Source organism: Manacus vitellinus, unplaced genomic scaffold (assembly GCF_001715985.3).
Source record: "Manacus vitellinus isolate BGI_N305 unplaced genomic scaffold, ASM171598v3 scaffold_3_pilon, whole genome shotgun sequence".
In the NCBI taxonomy this organism is placed as follows: domain Eukaryota; kingdom Metazoa; phylum Chordata; class Aves; order Passeriformes; family Pipridae; genus Manacus; species Manacus vitellinus.
Genome location: NW_021940535.1, coordinates 13,344,445 through 13,364,707, shown reverse-complemented (window position 1 = coordinate 13,364,707; position 20,263 = coordinate 13,344,445). Strand labels below are relative to the sequence as shown.

The 20,263-nt window shown below is 41.2% G+C and overlaps 2 protein-coding genes across 2 annotated transcripts in view; one reads left to right on the top strand and one right to left on the bottom strand.

The window, feature by feature from the left end:
- The window catches only part of ANO10 (anoctamin 10), a 123,210-nt gene extending 114,708 nt beyond the window's left edge, over positions 1 to 8,502 (top strand). Inside the window, exon 13 of the mRNA XM_018075406.3 lies at positions 7,635 to 8,502. Within this exon, the coding sequence (XP_017930895.3) occupies positions 7,635 to 7,670 (36 nt within the window). The 3' untranslated portion in view covers positions 7,671 to 8,502. The remainder of the gene's footprint in view (positions 1 to 7,634) is intronic.
- Positions 8,503 to 13,347: 4,845 nt separating this feature from the next.
- The window catches only part of SNRK (SNF related kinase), a 31,117-nt gene continuing 24,201 nt past the window's right edge, over positions 13,348 to 20,263 (bottom strand). Inside the window, exon 6 of the mRNA XM_008933515.2 lies at positions 13,348 to 17,178. Within this exon, the coding sequence (XP_008931763.1) occupies positions 15,960 to 17,178 (1,219 nt within the window). The 3' untranslated portion in view covers positions 13,348 to 15,959. The remainder of the gene's footprint in view (positions 17,179 to 20,263) is intronic.

Here is a 20,263-nt window from a genome sequence, read left to right as displayed (position 1 = left end):
CTAGTCTCTTGCCTTTTGCACATCAGAGTTTGTCAAAGCATGTTGGCAAAAACTGTGTGGGGTTTGGCATGTGCAACGCTGGAATAGCTGTTGTGTGGTCTCCTCTGGGTAAACCTCTGTGATGTGGGTTTATGCATTTGAGGGTGGCTTCTGTCTGTAACCCAGCAGGTCTCTTCTGGCATTAAACTGGGAAAAATGGAAGCACAGAGTTAACATAGCTTTGCTTACTAGTCTGAAACTTATAACCTCCAGAAACTGTAGTGAGCTGTGTACTTTTGACATCACCCAAGCACTTGGCAGTGCAGAAGTGTGGGGAGGAAGGACTGTCAGCTGTCCCATGCAGTGCCACCAACCACCTTTGAGTCCTTCACCACTGCTGCTGATGTTTTTTCAGACGCTGGTTTCACTGTTTCTCAGCTGTCCCTCCTGTATCCTGAGGCAGGGTGAGCACAAAGGATGTGAGCTTAAGGAGTTAAATTAGTGTCTACTGAGCGATCTGGTCCTTAGCCAGGCTGCTAACTGCTATCACAGAACCACAAAATGGGTCAGATTGGAAGGGACCGCTGGAGGTCATCTAGTCCAAGCTCCCTGCTCAAGCAAGGTCCCCCAGAGCATGTTACTCAGGATTGCATCCAGACAGCTTGTGAGTATTTCCAGGGAAGGAGATTGGAGTTTGGTATAAAACTAACACAGCTAAATCTGCAGTTAGGCTCTAGTGTCAGCCATATCCATACAGTAGGGATTTGTGTCCAGAGGGCTAGTTAAACTCTCAGGGTGCTGGGTATTTCTCTTCCAAAGGGTATGTGCCTGCTCAGGGGCATCCTGCTTAGTGAATAAGCTTGTTAAGCTTTGGAGAGGCAGAATAGTTTGTTTTACTCATTTTCTCTTGGTTGGAACTAATAATTGCAAACTGGTAATTAGCATTCTCCAAAGCCCCAGAGAAAATAAATTGTATCATAGCTTACCCTGAAATCATTAAAACACTGTTGATGTGCTGCTAACCAAGGGACCAGCTGCACCTTTAAACTGTAGTGATGTCTCTGTGACCCAGGTCACAAAGTTACAGAAATGTGTGAGTGACAGGCACACATCTGGAGGGACTGCAGAGTCCTCCCCTCCCTTCTGAGACGTCACCAAGGTCATGTCACATTGGATGTTTTTGCATCATTGCTTTCATATCCAGTCAATAGCTTCTGACTCCAAAGTCTATTGACCAGCTGCTTATTGGATGGGAGGTAATTGCATAAGCTAAAGGGGAAAAGGGAGGCCATCCACTGGGCTGGGCTGGCATTCTGAGAGGGTGATTCCAGCACACACTCCTCATGAGGCATTCAGACATATTTAACATTGTGCATTTATCTGGCACTTGGCAACTGCATGGTCGGTTATGGTGGAAAAAAGTTAATTTTAAAAAAGTGTGAACTAAACAAAGATAAAAATAATGTAAATGTTTTGAGGGACGGAATACGTAAGTTATACTTCTGAAGAAAATACTATTTTATTATCTAATGTGACTTCTACTATTATTTCTACACTTTTGTACTGTCTACTGAACTAAAATAAGGTTCAGCAAAGGGTGACTAATACTGTAAGAATATTGTAATGAGTATTAATTAATACTTTGCAATTTAAATCAGAGACAATATGAAGTAGATCAGAAAAAAGTCTTGGGAAAAAAAAATCTACTACAAATGGGGTTGCTTTGTCTGCTGTTCCTCACAGTGCTATTAATCAGGCATGATACACCAAGGAACATATTATGTGATTCTGCAAGTTTTCCTGACTCTGCACTTACTAATTTTGCAAACCTATTGTTTCATTAGTGCCAGCCTTTGTACTTGGTATTCTGTCTTGAATTAGGCATACAAGAAAGGAAAGAAGAGAATTATTTCTTTTACTCTTTGCTGTTACCTTTTGTTTGTTGTAGCAGATTCCCACTCTAGGTCTGTGAGTCCAGGCAAACTTCCTGTCACAAATCCTGCAGAAACAACTATAGAAATCTCTCAGCCTGGGAGGGACTTCCAACCTTCTGCTCAAAATAGGATCAGCACCAAATTCAGACCCCAGGGTTGTGTGGCCTTTTCCCGTTGGGTCTTGGAAAACCTCTGTGGACAGAGACTATAAAACCTCCCTGGGCCTCTGTTGCAGTGGTTAGTTATCCTTGTAGTGAAATGTTATCTGTTGGTTTTGGTTTTTTTTTTTTTTCCCCTATTTTTTAATGACTACTTTGTTTCTTATTCCCTTGCTGTGCACCTTGGCAAAGACCCTGATTCAATCTTCTTGCTGATCTCCTTGTAGATATTGGCAGGTGTCTCGGCCATTTCCCACAGGGCACGTGCATCAACTCCCTGCCCATCTTGGGTTCCATGGGTGGGCTTGGTGGAGTTGATCAGTATCCTTCTTGTACTGGAGGGCCCACAACTAGACACAATATTCCAGGTGCAACCTAGAAGTAAGGAGAGTAATAGGTGCAGTGCTAGGTAACTTTTCAATTCTCGAAAAGTTAAGTTACTGTAATTGCTTACAGAGTCCACGTGAGAGTGACAATTCACCATTTGTTTCTTTATTATTGTCAGTTTAAAATTCTTCTCACTTCCTTACCAAAAATCTTCATTTGACTGTTTAATGCTCACGTGTGGCTTTGCTTTATAGAGAGTTGTTTCCACTGGGTTGCAGCATTACAGGGCCATTGGTCTGGCTCTGGTAAATAAGGAAGTTGTGAAATTGTTCCTGCAAGTCTTTTATCACAGTACTGAAGTAGAGGGGAAACTGTACTCTGGAAATCAATAGCTTTCAAGAAGACTGAAGGGTTGTGCTGGATGACTTAAGTGAAAATAAGCATTCAGTGTTATATGATGGCTGTGTGGTCCTGGGATTTATAAACAGGAGTGTGCTAGTATAGAGGATGGTTATTACTTCTGTAAAGAAGCATCAGTTATCATCTCCAGCTAAGGCAACTAACAGGTTGCTGAAAAACTGGTCAGAGTCAGAAATGAGGCTTAAAAGTAACTCCAAGCCTGCACCATTCCCTGCAGAGAGCGTTCAATGCCGTAGACAGAAACCTTGAGGGAAGCTTTGTGATTCTAGATATGAAGTTACCACAGCTTTCCACCGTTATAATCAGTGAGAACAAATTTCCATTAAATAAGTTTTTGAACTTTAACACAGAATAAAATATTAGATGTGAAAGAGCCTTACTGAGTTTTGAAGTGGGTGTTAATTTGCCCATTCCATAACTGACTGGTACTTACAGATTAAGCTGATGCAGTTCTCAACACAGAGCCAAGAAACTGCCTTTGTTGTGACTGTACACCATTAGGAGAGAATCATTTAATATATATCCATCATATTTTCATATCATAATTAATTTTAGAAAGTGGAAAAGATACCATGTAACACTACACTTTCTAACTGCTCATGAGCTGTGCTGTGGGGTGTATACAGGAAAACCAGAAGATGGATTTGCTGATAAAAAACATCTGCCTTCATGTCTCCTTATATTTACATAGGCTATTTACATGTCCATTCTTCATATGAACAAACATATGTGTATGTTGAGTATACTTATGGAGAAGGACCAAACTGGTGAGTCATTAGGTCCTGGTTTTGTTGGTCTTCATGTTTATATGCTTTTTATTTTTTAAAACTGTTTTCCTCAGTTTGTGGTTGAATTGTCAGTTGGCATTAACACACACAGCGGTAAAATTAAGAGTAGTTAGGGGCTGGCTTATCAGATCTGAGCATAAGTGGAAAACAACAGTGTTCTAAGCATTTGACACAGAGCTGAGCAAGGGCAATAAATCAACATTAAACTGGCAAAGACTGTTAGCTGCCTGTTAAATGTTGGCTGTCCTGTAGAAACCATAAAGGAAAGGTGAGAATGTTTGATTAGGTTATGAGTGTGTGTGGAACCAGCCCGGGTACAGCAGAAATGCTGGGCTATCTGTCATCCTCTGGTGCAGAAAGAAGGTCACAGATGGATTTGCAAGATAGGGTTTGTGAGAGGCAGCACACGCTTCTCAGCCACAGGGGCATCATGAAGCCACGTGCTGGGACATGCAGTGTCCTTGCTCAAAGCAGCCCTGCGGTGCAGAGCGAGGGGCAAAGCATCTCTTTGCTTCCATGCACTGTGCACAGGGCTGGCAGATAAGGAGGGCCATCCATGGTCCTCCTCGTGCCATGCAGGAGTAAATGGATTTGCAGTGAGGCTGTGGCTTGAACTGAGCCCTAGCACTGCTAGTGGGAAGTACCTCGGCAACTCATCAGCTTTTGCTGTAGTTAAGGTCTGGGGTGCTGCTGTGTATTTCTGTTATTTCATGTTCGTAGCTACTTATTTTTGTATTTTAGTATTTTTCATAGCACTAAGTCACATGTTCAGACTTCCACAGACCCTCTAACTTTAGAGTTGCCACAGCCAATACCCTGTACATTAAAGTTTGTGTTTCTGGTTGTGAGCCTGCAAAGGAAGTAGCCTGATTTTCCATGCTTGCTACGAAACTCTATTTGTGGTGTGAAAGTATCTCTTATGTTTTATTAAAGTCCTTTCAGAAAATGTAAAGTTGAAATGTAGGGAAATCTAAGTAATTGATAAAGACTATTTGTAAACCACATTGAAGGTTTTTTGCTATTTCTCCTGGAAGTACTGTCTAATTATATTACATGTGCTTTACAAAGAAATTTAAACTTAATAAAATGGAAATAGCAAATCTATTGAATTACAGCAGATAAATATTTAGAGCATTTCCTAACAGCAGAATTTCAGAATAAACAACACTATAGCCCCACTAAAATAAACTAATATTAGTTTAAACATGTGCTTCACTTACGTATTGCATGGGCTACTGTTGCTAAGGGTGCTGTGTAAAACAGACCAGTAAGGATAAACCTTTCACTGCTAACTCTCAGTGATAATAAATGAAGAATGGTTTCTGAACTCTCATATCTGAACTGTGCCTCTGGTCAGAGGCTTTTAATACCCCTCAACTGAGCTTTGTTTGTCATTATGTAGCTAGTAGGTTTGAAAAGTATATCGAGCAGTTTTTAATACCTCTTCTTCTATATTTTTAAAATATTACTTAAAGCTTACAAAGAAATGTCTTTCTAATGGAAGAGTAGTTAACTCAGTCCCTCAGTTTGTGAGTGAACCTGTTGGGAAAGGTGATCTTAAAAGGTACCTCATCAGTTTCCTTTCTCAGGATCAGAGAAAAAAAAGTACACTCCCTTTCCCATATGTTGTCTCAGAGAAATATTTTCCTACTAAACCAGAACATTTTCTTTCATAGTAAAAGAAAATTTAAAAATTCTTCAGCCTGAACTTGGCAGAAAATTTCACTTTTTAAAGGTGCCACCACATGTTGCTTGCCAAAGTGATTGCTCTTAGGGGAGCCTGCTGCTGCCAGGTACTGCCAAATATGTTTTGGTGTTAGAAATTATAAAGAAGAAATTATTGACGCAGCTCTTGGGGTTCTCACATGGCTTATGATTCATTTCCTGAAATATATGTGACTGCATTTGGACTGGTTTTGCCCAGGCTGTGTGTGCCATGCCAGCATGTGAAGCTATTTTAAGAGGTTTTTCTACTCACTGGCCTACTCAAGAAGCTGGAAAATTGTTTGTTCATGTCATATATTTTAAATATGATAGCATAAGATTGCCAGTGTAAGAGAATCCTAGCATAAGGTTAGTTCAGTTAAAATTAGGAGGGCCTTCAAAAATAAATTACAGTAGTCCTGCTTGTACAGAGTTTTGGACAGATTACCATTTAGTCATCATTAATAGTCATGTGCTTGGTTTTTTTCCAGACTTTGGCAAGCCCTGCAGAGATCAGAGAATAAAAATACCTTTCCAGTTTTCTGCATTCCTCATCAGTCCCCATATAATTGCAACACCACTCAGAATTTAAGAAAATCATTCTAAAATAAGAAAATTAGGTTTGCATTTGATGAATCAGGAACTTAATTGAATTGCTGTCTTCTGTATCTTTTTTGTTTTTACAATAGGAAGAAAAGATCACTTTAATTAAAGATGCTTTAGTTTTATTTGGACATTTGTTTAAATAAATGAATCAGGATGCAGAAGAGGAATCTGTATTCCAGCCTTTAGCTATGGCTTTTTTTCCTGCACTGTTGCTATGGAGAGGCATATAAATATTTGTATCACAAACTAATTTTATTTCACTTCTAGATGGCATGGAAATACAGATAAAAATAGTAAAGGAGAGTTGTTGTAGGTGTTTTATCATGCAGAGTAATGTTTTGGAATGGGTTCAGGCACAGACTAGCAGCAAAAGAAGGTAGAAGGTGCTGTGTTTATGCATCCAACATATTTCTATCCCATGTTGTGCAGTAGAAATGGAACGAAAGTGTCCATTTGCAGTTTCCTCTTTTCCAATTTTTTTATAGTGCTAGTTGGTATTTGTCTTTCTAACAGCTCGTATGTTCTGGGCCGCTTGTATAAAAATGTAAAAGAAAGAACTTCAGCTCAGTAGCACTGTCCATCCTCCACTGAGGGGATGGTACAGAAACTGCACAGCTGCTTAGGAGCTGGAAGGTGCATAAATTGTTTCTTCATATGATCACTCACATCTTTTCGTGTCGGGCCTTTTTCTTTCCTCGCCTGCCGAATTGCCTCGGAGGAGGCAGTGATGCTGGACACCAGCCTACAGCCTCCTGAATGCCAGCAGTGCTGTGCACCTCCTTGTCTCTGCTCCTCACCATGTCCTTTGGGCTGGTCTCCATCTCTTCTCCCTCCTGTAACTGTTGTCTCTCAGTCTTTTTCTTTGGGGACTTCAGTCATTGTAACTATTTCTTAGTATATCAGGGTGGTTCCAGCCTTCCAGACCTTGCAAGACCCTTGGATGACAACCCCAGGTGGTGTGAGATAGACTTCTTTGGCGCAATTTAAACTCTGCTCTTGTTGCCTCTGCAAGTTCTGTGTTATGAAACATCCTCTCTAACAAGAAGCTTCACAGAGCAGCTCTGGTTTCTCTTTCTCAGCAGATATTTTCAACACCTGGGATTGTTATCCTGGTTTCACATAGATTGTTATTTCTGGTGACATCCTAAGATAATGAAAACAAAACTAGTTAATAACAGGATTGGAAATAACACATATTGCCCTAGCAGTCTGCTACCTCCCTCTTATATTACAGGCTGTTTTTGTTCAATCCAACAACAACATAAAACCCACAACAAAACAAAGGAACAACAAAAAATGAAATACTGAATAACAGTTAACAGATTGGTGCGATGGGAGATGGGGGCAGCGTAATGTCAGTTGTTCCTTGACCTTTTAAAATCCCTTAAAAGCTTAAATATTTAAGACCAGATGAGTTTTGTGTAAGGCATTACTCATCAGAAAAAGAATTAATTAACATACAAATTGCATCGTCATTTTCTGAGTCTTTTGGTGGGAAAAGCAATGCCTCTGTTAAAACTGTGTCTTTTGTAGAAGTCATGCATAACAGGCTTGTGTTTTTTCGTTTTTAAGTACCAAAGCTCAAGCTCTTTTCTTTGGTGTAGTTTTATTATTCACAGTAGGATTCGGAAGTTCCCTGCTTTCAGATTTTGCTGGTTTGTGTAACTCATGTTGCTGCCACTGTACTCAGCGTATCTTCTTTCTCTCTTCTCTGGCAGCAAATGAAGCTGGCGGCTGAGTCACTGAAGGAGTAAACACGGAGGAATGAGGATGACTAAAGGAGTCACATGTGAGGGGCGCTGCTCGAGCGTGTGTTTGTGGTGGTGTGTGGCTCTCAGTGCACGCTCCACCATCTACTGAGTAGGTGGCACCTGCTTATGTGAAACTTGGTAAATAATCTTTGCCTGACACTGTAAAAAATCATATTTTCTCCCGCTCTCTTTGTTTCTCACATGTAATTGTTTGCAAAGTCAACACCAAATAAAGCACTCCAGCTTATGCCAGGTCTGGTTGAACTCTGCCAGACTCACTGTGCTTTGAAAACAGATCCTGTGAGGAAGCATCCAGAAGCTAACTAGAGTTTTCAGCTGCAGCTTTCTAAAGCGAAAAAAAGGTAGACTGTTATTTAATTCACAGTGTATTGTCCCTTTGGGGTTATTGCCCCTTTTGTCCCTTTATTACAATAGCTGATCAATCCTGTATTATTCCAAAGACTTGCTTATTAGCCACTGTTTGCTCATAGCAAATTAATTTAAATATTTTATACACCGCATAGGGAACAACCATGTACTCCATTATAAGATCTGAGAAATATTGACCATAAATATCATAGAGTATGCATTATGTACTCCTGTGTGCTGGCTCTCTAAATAAGCCTCAGTTAAAATCTTTTCAAAAGGTAGGTAAAGAGCATTCAGTAACAGTCAGATTGCTGATCAGTGATTTAAGTGTATTTATTTTTTAATTTACATTGGATTTTGGTATCACTTCCCTGGATCTTGAACTGCAGTATTGTGTGAATGGACCTTCTGATGAAGTGAACTGACAGTAACAGATCAATTAAACTTCATGGTTGATATACCAGTCCTTGTGTCTGTGGTGATATCTGATTTATTTTCATTGCATTTCACAGAAAGGTAGTTTTCCTAATGTTTCATTGTTTTCTGACAGTAATAGGACCAAAACCTACAGTGTTTGCTCCTGTGACCTTGGGACAGTTTACTTTCGGCTGCTGTGACCTTCCTTTTTGGTAGATGTCACTTACCTGTACGTGAGACTTGCTGCAGTTTTGTTTGGAAAAATCTGCTGTTGCCATAATTAAGGTATTTGCCTACTTTGCACATTTTTAGATTTCTGCCACAGGGCCCCCCCAGCAGAGTAACATAACTAAGCCAAAATAATGTATTTTGTGTGGAATTCAAAATTAGCATTTCTCAAGCTCTGCAGGCGTGACCCAGTAAGAAACGACTGTGTTCCCTTGGGAAGAGGAGCAAACCCGTGCTACTGCTGCTGCCTCTGTTCTTGCTTCTCCCACTGTTAGTCCCCCACGCTGCTGCTATTTCAAGGGTATCTCCTGGGCTGCTGCTGTTTCACAGCCTGTTCTGAAGCCATGGCAGGGTTGAGGCCGAACAAGCTCTGCCCTGAAGAACTCCAAGGGGAGTGTGTCACCCTTCCTATAGTGCTGTAGAGGTCCCAAAACCAAAGGTTTTTTAGGAGGGGACCAGCATGTTCTCCATGAAAGCTCCTCAGCTTTGCAGTCTCTTGCCCACTTTGATCTGAAGTTGCTCACATTTGCTCAAGTTTTAACTGCCTAGTCGGTGTGAATGAGGAGTTCAGGAAAAGGAAAAATCCACCAGTGTGTGGTGGAGTATGTTCTTGTGAGCTTGTCATAGCCTTTTTGAAGGGATTCTGCTGGTCTGTTAATTGGTGCTGGTTTAGGAGCACAAAGTTGGTGTGTTTTGCTGATGGCAACTGTGTCAGGTGTCTGGAGTAATTTCTAAGATGGATTGAAAAGAGAATCGTGTCGTGTCTCAACTGCAATCACATGAAAAATAAGTAAATCAACTTCTGCAAAATTGACTTAAGTCTACAGAAAACAGAAGAAATGGACCCTACAGGGAAAACCACTAACAGGAAAATCTCTACTAAGGTTTAAGTACCCAGTGACATCAGTAATGTTAGCTGTTGGCCCTTGCCTTGGGCAAATCCCTTCACTTCTGCTTACTTTCCTTATCTATCAATGGAGATAATACTGTTCTTTAGGTGGATTCTCCATCTAAAGCTAGTAGGTATGGAGGAATTACGACCATCCACTGTGTGAGTGAGAACTATGATACTCTGTTTTATAGGGATTAAAGTTTGTTCCAGATATTGGTAAAACTCTTGTTTCAGCATCACAAATGCTACACAGTCATGACAGAGAGTGTTTTGGTCCTAAAGAGCTTAGAAATGTTCCCTCATATTGCCAAGTAATATTTTGTCACTGAACTGAAATTTAGCTCCTTTTTCCTTTGCATGCAGCTCTTTGCCCGTTTACTGGGGAAGGGTTGCTGTGTTTCATGCTGTTTCATACTGGGTTTTGGGTTGTCTTTGGGGTTTTTTTTTTTACATTGATGATGGCATCTATTTTCATTTCTCTCTTGAGAGAAAAAAGGTTTCTGTCTGTGCCTTTGAATGTGTTGTTTCCTTTCTGCTGTAGGTGCATCTGTAAAAATTGTGGAATGCCAGGGATGAACCTTATTGACCAAAATCAGTTGTCAGATGAAAATATTAGAAAGAGTAAGATATTTACCAGTAACCACCACTCAAAAAGTATGGAATCTGATGTCTGTTCCCAAGGTCCATGGCATGGTCCCTCACACCTCTGAGACAGCCATGGCTCTGGGCCTTTCGGGAGCGCAGGCCAACAGACATGGATGCAGGACAGTTCTGCCAGTGCCTGAATCTAAGCAATGGAATAAGCTCATCTCTGCTTTCAAGCTTTAGGGAGTAACCAAGGATGAGTCCAGAGGCATCCTGTTTGGGAAGATGACTGTGGGAGTAGCCCCTACCCTTCTGTTATGATTTGAATTTTACACATCTCCTTAGCAGCAACATTAACAACCAAGAAAGCTGTTTTCGAGGAGAAGGGCAGTCATAAATCATTTGCTAGTGATACAAAAATTCTCTCATTGGGTACATTGTGAGCCCTTGGTCTAATTGCATGGCCCAGAGGCATCTGCTGACTCAAGATCTCTACTGTTCACCTCCTGTGAACCTGAGGACAGTAGAAAACACTGGAAAGGTTCCCCTGTAAGCAGGCAGGCAATTATGGGTATTTTAGCCTACCTGGACCTGAGGGAATCGATCTTGAATCTCATTCAGAGAAACTGGGGAGTTACTTCCTTATTCATAAAGAAAGCCTGTGGGAACCATGCCTCCTACTACCACATGCTTTCTTCAGGAAAACTCTCCCATGCTTTCCCAAGAGCTGCAGGAGTGCCAGTGTCAGGCTGGAGCTGACAGCAGGGCCTGGTGACTCACCTGCCAGCCTGGAAGACTGATGCCCTAGGAGAAGAGAGGGATCTCTCTGCCCCCCATTGCTCCATACAAAGCAGTGAGGGCCTCTGTCATCACCAGTGTGATGAGAGCTGTGCTGGGGCTGCTTTAGTGCTCCTGGCTCCCAGGCCTGCTGTGCTGAGCCGAACCTCTCCCAGGCATGAGAGACAAAAACAGATCCTTCTGGCCTGCCCCCTGTATTTCTCAAGAGAGAGTAGTGAGAGGGAGGAAATATAAAGATGTTACACAAGGATTTGCTGAAATTAATTGCTCAGGAGACATGACACATCTGAGAGCCTTGTGAAGTCCCTGCAACCTCCTTTTGCTTCTCAGGCCCTCTAAATACAATGTAATTCTTCCACCATATGGGAAAATAGGGGTCTTTTTTTTTTTAATCTCGACTGTAGTAAGACTTTACTCTGTCACTAATGCAAGGACTTCTAGAAATTGATGACATTCATATAACATGCAGATAGGCCAAACTGAGTCAACGTATTCCAAGTAATTACAATTTATAGTTTAAAAAAAAATAAATAGCTGGAGCCTGTGCTTCAAGGAAGGAGCAGGCTAAAACAGTTGTTTTAGCTAAAACACTGCTCCAGAGAAGGGCAATCCAGCTGTCCCTCCAAACACCATATGGGTGTGAGTTCAGTGGGGGAGCCGCTCTGGCTGCAGCCAGTCAGCAGCTGAACAAGTGAGTCACTGTTACGCTTTCCCAAGTACAGTCACAGTAAGGTGTTATTACTCAAACACCTTTTATTGAAAGCAAGTCATAATTTGGAATTAGTGACAGACACATCAGTTCTAATTCATTCACAGAAATTTAACCATGGGAAAGGCTATCGGAGTGGCTGGATTGTCTCTAATGTTTGGAAAATTCCCGTTTGCCCATTCTCTTTTTATTGCCAGGCAGATGCATTGGGATTTTAACCGCTAGCACACTCCTTTACTTGCTAATGAAAAATCCTTCAGAAAAATCTGCCATGAAAAGTAATCTGACCTGCATCTACCATCTACTGCGATGTTGCTGCTTGGCCTTGCAGTTCTGCTTGGAGGGCAGCACATGTGGTATGTCCTTCCTTGCTCAGGCGCCATCACAGTCCTGTGAACTCCTTGTCTGCTACCACCTCCACCCTGTTTTGCAGTGACTGGACCTGGAAAGCTCTTCAGCAGTGGTGAGGTCCCAGCTGCACAAGCCTGTGGGTACAGCTCTGCACAAGTGGTCAGGCATAAAGCAACATTAATGGCATATATTCCCATAACCTGTTGGATGGCATTAATCCCCGTGTCTGTACCCTCTCTGGATGGTTACAGTCTGTGCTCCAGGAGCAGTTAACTCACAAGCTCTGTGTTAAATCACTGCAGCAGTGCAGCCTGTGCTGCTCCAACCACAGACACCTCTGAGGGGGAACTGGTGCTATGCATGAGAAGATGTCAGAAGCAGCTCAGAGGCAGCACTGTGCACTGCACTGTGGCACATACTGGTGGGGCAGAGTGGGCTGGTGCTGCTGTCCCCTCCTCAGCCTAAACTGCCTTTCACAGGGCCTTGGAAAAAGTACAGCAGTGAGCAGCATCACTCTCCTAACTGCACCTTACGGCACAGCAGTTTGTAAGTGATGACTTACATTGGGTGTTTTTTTACTATTACCCATTTTACATTGCAAAGAACAGTAGTGGGTTAGGTCTGGATTAAAAACATTCAATCTATACTGGTGAAACTTCAACTCACACCTTCATAAATACTACTTTGCACAGTACCTGTGCAGATTTGGCACACAACCCATCAGTCCATCTAACAAGGGCAGCCTGAGAGCACTGAAGCAACTTCCTTCCCCCAAGAGTGGTGTCAGGGCTGGGAGAGGTGTCTCTCCCCTCCCAGGACTAAAACAGACACGTGTGGCTGAGATCAGACTCATCTGAGTGACCTGGGCACATGCACAGCAAACATTTTAGCTGAGAGTGGAACCCCTCGTGTCCTGTTCTCCAGAGCTGCCAGAAACCACCAGCCACTAAGAGGGTTTAAGCTGCCCAGGTCTAGCACCCATGTCCTCCACCTGAACAGCGGCGTGTCAGGTTTACTAAACCATTTTGAAGTTCTGTAGGAACAGCTACCTCAGCCTTCAGACAAAAAGCTCTTCTAGTAGATGCCAACTGTGACAAAGCCCAAATGAGCAAGTTTGATCTGTGCAAGATAATAACTGGAAATTCGCAAATTAATGTTCATCCCCACACAAAGTTGGCTTCTTGCAAGGCAACTAAGCTGATATTTCCACTGCTTTCTGTTTTAATTTGTGCTGTGCATGGGGACTCAGCCTGGAGCCTGTGCCACCCTGACACCCCGAACGCCAGGAGAAACAAACCGCATCCACATGCTAATCATCGGTTATGCATCAATCAGGATATCACTTTTATTAACTGGATTTTCCATTTCTGTCGCACACCATGAATGTTTATACAATGAAAAAGCCAAACATTGCTGGAAGCAATAAGATCAGATGATATTTCTGTACCCTCTTAACACACATACATGGATTCTTTCTTGGTGAGAAATTTTTATACTTCTGTTCATTAATGCTGCTTATTTAGACTGCTACTCTTAAAATTCTGTGTCAAGATTGTCACATCTTAAATACAGATTAAGTTGCTAGAGGTACATTACTTTTTTTATATATATTTATATACACACATACAGAAAAATACAAGACTAACTGTTTTTCCACAATATTTACTTTATACACTACTGTAACTATATGCAACTCTTAAAGACACGTTAAGGGGTACAAGAAACTGTTTACTTGCTCTAAATAGTTTGGTCCAATATTATCTTAATGTAGTGGTTATTCTCGCCCTTCCTTTTACGTGACGACATAACACGACGTACACCACATGCACAATCATTCACCTATCAACAAATGGGGAAAGGACACCACTCAGACTAACACATCTGTACACCCAGAGGTTCAACCAGCCACACACACAACTATAAGGCTATAATACAACTATGCAGCATAAATGGTCAACACTGCTGTTCTAAAGTGAGCACCATATATACAGTCGTATATAAAAACATTGGAAACAAAATACACCCGGGGTTAGTTAAAAGGTGCCATTCCAAGGCTGTACATAATATCAGGAAAGAGTATTTACAATACTTGGAAAAAAGCTGCAACAAATAAAGTTTATTGCCAATGCCCTTTATAAACTCGTCTCCTACGTGGATGTTACGCTCACTGTCTGTGAACCACACATCTCATTTCTGGCCCTTGGTAAGATCCCTGCTCAAAAATTTCAAGCAAATATGTTCTATGGCTTCACCCACACATCTACTTTTGTAGCTTTTAACTAAACTGCAACTAGAGTTCAAAAACTTAAAGAAGCAAAACACTTTGCCTTGCTCAGGAAGCAGAACCTCAGGAAGGACAGGCAGGCTCGCCAGGAAGGACACCCCACACAGTTCAGGCTCTCTGAAGCCTTTCAGTAACAAAAAGAGCTGTCGTGAGATGCACACATCCTGACTGAGTGTAAGCCCCGTTTTGGTGCTCTGTTCCCTCCTTGGCGGACTTGAAACGTGCTCTATTTGACCGTTCTGCAAGTGTTACAAGATGCTCAACAGTGTCAAACTCCTTTGGGACACCCAAGGTCTGCCCAGGGCGCTGCTACATAGTACCCCCAGTTTCACTAGCATTGCTTAGAAGACCCAGTGCACAGCATGAAAAAATAAAACATTCTTGCCCTTCCCAAAACTAGGAATCTGCAATATATTTTATTCTAGATAATAAAATTCCACAAAGTTAATTCATCTGGTCAAAAGTATCCTTTTATACAGAAATACTCTAAATCAAGACCTTGCCATGGCAATGGGAAACCCAACAGGAAGGCTGAGAGCTGTGAAATAAACATTTTCCTACAGGCTATTTTAAATGGACTTTATGAAAAAGCGTTATTACTGAGGAAAAATAAGTGGGGAACATGTGGGGAACAGCAGTATTTTAAGTCTTAAAAACAGTAATAATGACAAAAATGTAAATGACAATAACAATTTCAATGTGAATCCAATTACCTAAAGGTTTGCCATCCCTTATTGCCTTCTGGAATCTCAGGGAAGGGAGGAGAGGACAGGGGAGAGGGTTTAAAAGGTAAAAACCTAAAATATTAGATGTCATGATATACTACTAACAAAAGTAATTCATACAAATACTTTATTTTCAGTTAGCATGTAAAAACTCAGAAGTAGACTTAATAATTTACCTTTGTTATATTAAAAAAGATTGTCTGCTTGTAATATTAACATATTTCTATGGGAGAAAGCTGCCTTACAAATCTACTTGCCTTTTTTTTTTTCCAAAAGAAAACTGCCTCTAAGCAAAACAAGATCTTTTCAGTTTGATTTTTGAGCCACAACTTTATCCGTATCATAGCTTAAGACAAATAGGTGTGGGTTTAAAATCATATTTCAAGATCACTAATTTTCAGTGCATCTTTGCTTTGCACAAGCCTTGGAACATCTGAAAGCTCCCTGAAGAGTTTTCAGCATCAAAACATTATTGCTTTGGTTCTGTTTCAGACACATAGAAGTATGCCACATATCACATATTTTAGTTATCACAGAAGGTCAGAACAAGAATTAACATTTCACAGGCAAACAAAAGCTTCTCTCTCTAGTTTAAGTGCAGAACATGAAACTTCTAAGTGCTTCATTTACATTAGGATCCAGATATTTATTTTAATTTAATCCAGATCTTACATAGTAAAATTATAAATGTAAAAATTACACAATAAAGTATTCTGTTTTGTTGAAAAAGAAAAATATATTGGCTAGCAGCATGCAAAGACCATGCATTGTCATACCATCAAGCAAACACAAAATTAAAGTGTAATAAATAACTGCTCAAAGCCCACTTAAAAATCTTAAGACAATAAAAGGGGGTCCGTGACAAGGTGTTTGCAGCTCTGACCAGGAAGAATGATGCTGTCAAGCAGATCGAGCTGTCAAAGTCAGGTCATTGTCAAATGACATGACAACAACTGGTTTGACTGGAGGTACACAGCAGCCCTTCCTTTGGGTTCCGCTGAATATTCACAGATATCATCTTTTCACAGAGAGGTAGTTGTAGCACATTGTTTTTCAAGTTCCTGTTCTTTATCCGTTCCAATTCGTTTGTTGTGTCTGACATTTGGTTGGAAAAAAATTTCAGGCTGCCCAACGACGAAGCCTGGTTTGCGCTTCCACTGGAGCTTATACACATTTTCCATGTTGATTTCTCCTGTACTTTTACACTGGAAAAGGACAGATTGTTTTGAGGATCAATAATGTATTTTGTGCTGCCGTGAATCTGTGAACCCAGGCAAAGGCTCATTAACTTCAGGCTTTCAACCAGTTCCCCTGCACTTCTGGACGACAGTTGCATCGAGTTTCCGGATCCAGCGCATCTCCGGGTGGAACCTGAAGTGTTGTTGGTGCTACCGCCGGAGCCACCGGAGGGACTCCCCCCACCTTTGTTGTTGTCACTTGGACTGGTTTTGTCTACCCCTCCGTTTCCATTGCTTGGTTTGCTTTGTCCACCACCATCTCCCTGGCTGCCAGGTGGCCCTTCGCTACTATCCCGCCTGTGCCAGGAGTAAGTAAACCCACTGTCTTTGTCGAGGCGTCTCCTACTTTCTGAGTCGTCATCGCTCGTTTCTGAGCTGCTGCAACTGGAGCCCCGTCCCTGGCTTTTCCTGCGGTGATAGCGTTTGTGCACGGTGCTGGGCGAGGCAATGTTCATTTTTAACCTGCTCAGCTTTGGCGGTAAGTTCTCGTCCATGTCAAACTCGTCATCAGACTCACCCTCCTCGAATATCTGATTGAGGACTGGTGCACTCTTCCTGGAAGTAAGACGGTTTGTAACCGAAGGCTTCCGACGCAGAACAACTTGAGTAGAAAGAGAAATAGGTTTTTTATCTTCCTCATCCTCCTCTTCGTCTTCCTCTACTCTGAACAAGCACTTCCGGCCACTTGTGGTAGGTTTTAAGCTCACCGATGGGACAGCCGACAGCGCCGGCCCAGCCAGCTCAGGGATATCTTCCTTCTTGGCTGAATCCCCCAGGGCCTTGCTCCTGTGGCCGTTGAGAACGTTCTCAGCCGTGCGAGCTGGTGACTGAGGAACGGTTGCGTGGGAGAGAGGAGATGCCGTAAGGTCGTCCTCCAGATCTTGGGGGACATCAATTTTTGTTGGCCACGACTGCCTACATAAACAATTATAAAAGATAAATGAGAAGTTAGATCATGGCAAGCATTTTAGAACATACAAGAAAATGTAGTATCTGCACCAGAGAAACACAAGTACTGCCACACAAATTGGCCTGCTGAGTGGCATGTTTGTAAACAAAAGCAATGAGTGACTGAGCAAAAGAAAATGTTCTCAGAGAATGTGCATTCCTTTACAAATGCTGCTGCTTGAAAGGAACGTCATCTACACAAGAGCATAGTTTTGAAATTATGTTGGTTACTGTCAAATGAACGTTTAAGATTTCACTGCTCTCAGAAAATTAATAAAGCTATAACTTGAAATAATTGTGTCTCAGTAATCTGAAGTAGGTATAGAACCACCAGAACCTAGAGGAAGGTATAAGCTGATTCAAGCACAACTTAGTATTACAAAGTACTTTTAATCTGAAGTTTCTATTATTTTTCCCCCACAAGTAGTCTTAATATAAAAACTAAGTTAGAATTAACATAAGTGAGACTGAAAGGGTGAGTCAGAAGACACATTTCCTCATTTTCAGTAAGTCTCATTCAGACCAAGTTCTATTCTACAAAGTCCCCTTTAATTTTAAACACACGTGAACTGAGATCACACATTTATTTGTCTTTAGCTGAGCAACTGGAATAATACAGCTGCATGAATTCAGGACTCAAGCTGCTTAAGAATATGACACTTAAACTGTGAATCCAAGTTGAAAATGTATGTCTGTACTAGTGCTAGCTCAAATCAAAACGAGTGTGAATTGGATTTACAGTTACCAGCAGATGTCTTAACTCCATCATCTAAGCTACTATCTAATGATTTGTGTTTGACTTTAAATTTAACATATATTGTAAATTTCCCAAGTTGAAGAGGCAAAGCTGACACCTCTTTGCCACAGTAGGACTGCACTTGCTGAAGGCTCCCTCTGTAATGGCTGGACCGAAGAGGACCCTGAGGTGTGAGACACCTGTCTACAACAGGTTGTCTTCTGACAACTACCTCCCAAATTGTATGAACTTGAAGAGTAAGTTTTTATTAAAGCTAACATTAAACTCATCAGGCCCAGCTGCAGACTGTTTTGAAGTGCTAGCATCAGTTTTGCTTAACCAAGCAGGGATAGAAACACCCACCAGGTCCCTCTAACAGTAGGACCTGGCTGCTCACACACCGACCTAAAGCCTGTGGCCTCCCACCAGTTTCCCTCCAGCAAGCAGCTCTACCCGAAGGGAGGCAACACAACCAGCAGCTCCGAGCCCAGACAAGAAGTGAAGCCTTGGCTGAGTCCTCCTTGGTGTGACACCAGCACCCTCCCTCAGGCCCCAGCTGACTCTAGGAGCGCTGGGAGCCACTGACCCAGTTTTCTGATGACTTGTGCTCTGCTGCTTATTTTAAACACAAACAACTGTCTGTAATTAACAAACAGGACTTAAATAAATTAGAAACATCACTACAAATGTGACAGGAAATGAAGCTCTAAATCTTTCAAGAATTTACCATGCTTTAAGAACAGACTGGTTTTTCAGCAAAAAAAGGAAGAGTTCTGTGGTTGTCACAATAGAGGGCAAATATAGTATCTAACAGGACTGTAGTTGCCAGGCAATAAGCCTCCTCACTACAGTATGTTTATCTCTCATAGCAGCCCATGTTTACCTTCCTTCCCTTCTGCCTCTCCCCTTATTCCCAGCAGGCCTGAGGGGAAGAGTGGGGTAGAAGAGAAGCTCCAGGTTGCAAATTACATTTTAATTTTTGTAAATCTTTTGAAGTCTCAAAATCAAAATAATGCACTACTTTGTTGTCTTTTCCATGAGGTCATTCTATAGAAACACTTTGAACTTATGAACATCATGGAGGCAAGGAAGAGCTACCTGGGATCATTAATAGCAAGGTTTCCTGGGTTTGTACATATGTCCTTGTCATGAAAAGAAAATTCATATTCTTTTATAAATTCATACAAAGATTTCGATTCACTGAACTTGTTTGTTCCAGTTTCTTATATAACTAGAGCTGCTCTTCTGAAAGAGTGACACTGACGCTGAAAAAAAACCCCAAAACAATTTAAAATCAGACTTTGCAGTTTTAGCATTTCCATTTGAAGGTAAACTCCAGGTTTTCTTCTAAAATAATTTGTTTTATAAGTAATACTTAGTATTAGACACATTTGATTGGATTTCTTTTTGCAAGAAATTGACATAAAAATAAGAGGATGATCCATCATGAGACAACTGCCAAGTGAAAGTTACAGTATTACCCTTGAAGAGAGGTAAGCTCTGTAACACCAAACTCCAGACCATTTAGGATCTGTAGGCAGATGCCTGCAACAATAACTCTTCTAAAGTACTTGTAACCACATAAGATAAAATTTCCTACATAAGTGACCACTGAGTGAATGACCCTCCAGGGTGTCTCCATCTCCCACCTGGAGATGACAAAGATACTGAAAACCACTGTAGCGTTTATAGAACAACTCATAATTCAGGTAGACAGAATAGTATTCAGAAGAAATGCCTCTAAAATCTCAGCCTAAATCCAAGGTAACAAACAATGAGCACTTTAACCTGTTTTCCAAAATATGTGTCCTTAATTTATAAGAAGTGTCCATTTTTTCTAGATTTAACTTGAGGTAGTAGTACCTTACTTTTATCAATTAGACCATGGAAAATATGACTATGCACCTGAAGGTCACCACAGCATTTATGTGCCTATGATAATTCCTATTAAGTGATTTCATATATGACCTTGCACAAGGAAACCTTTGGAATGAACTAGTTATTTTGTCTTTCTCTCTAAATCCTACAGATAGATTAACAACAGAGAAGGTGTTACTAGAGTTAGTAACTCTAAATATCTGCACAATCACCTAATATTCTTTTTCCATTATGAGAGTAGCTAATAACAGTTACCAATAATACTTTACCAAAACCTAAAAAGGCAACTTTGAAACCACTGGAGCTTACAGGACAAAAGTTAATGGAAATGCCTCAGTACATCCTCCATCTTCACTGGAACGATTATCAAGATGAATAATGAATATTTTTTCCAATACCAGCAGATTCCTAGGCATAGTCTTTCATTTCCTGAGTTAA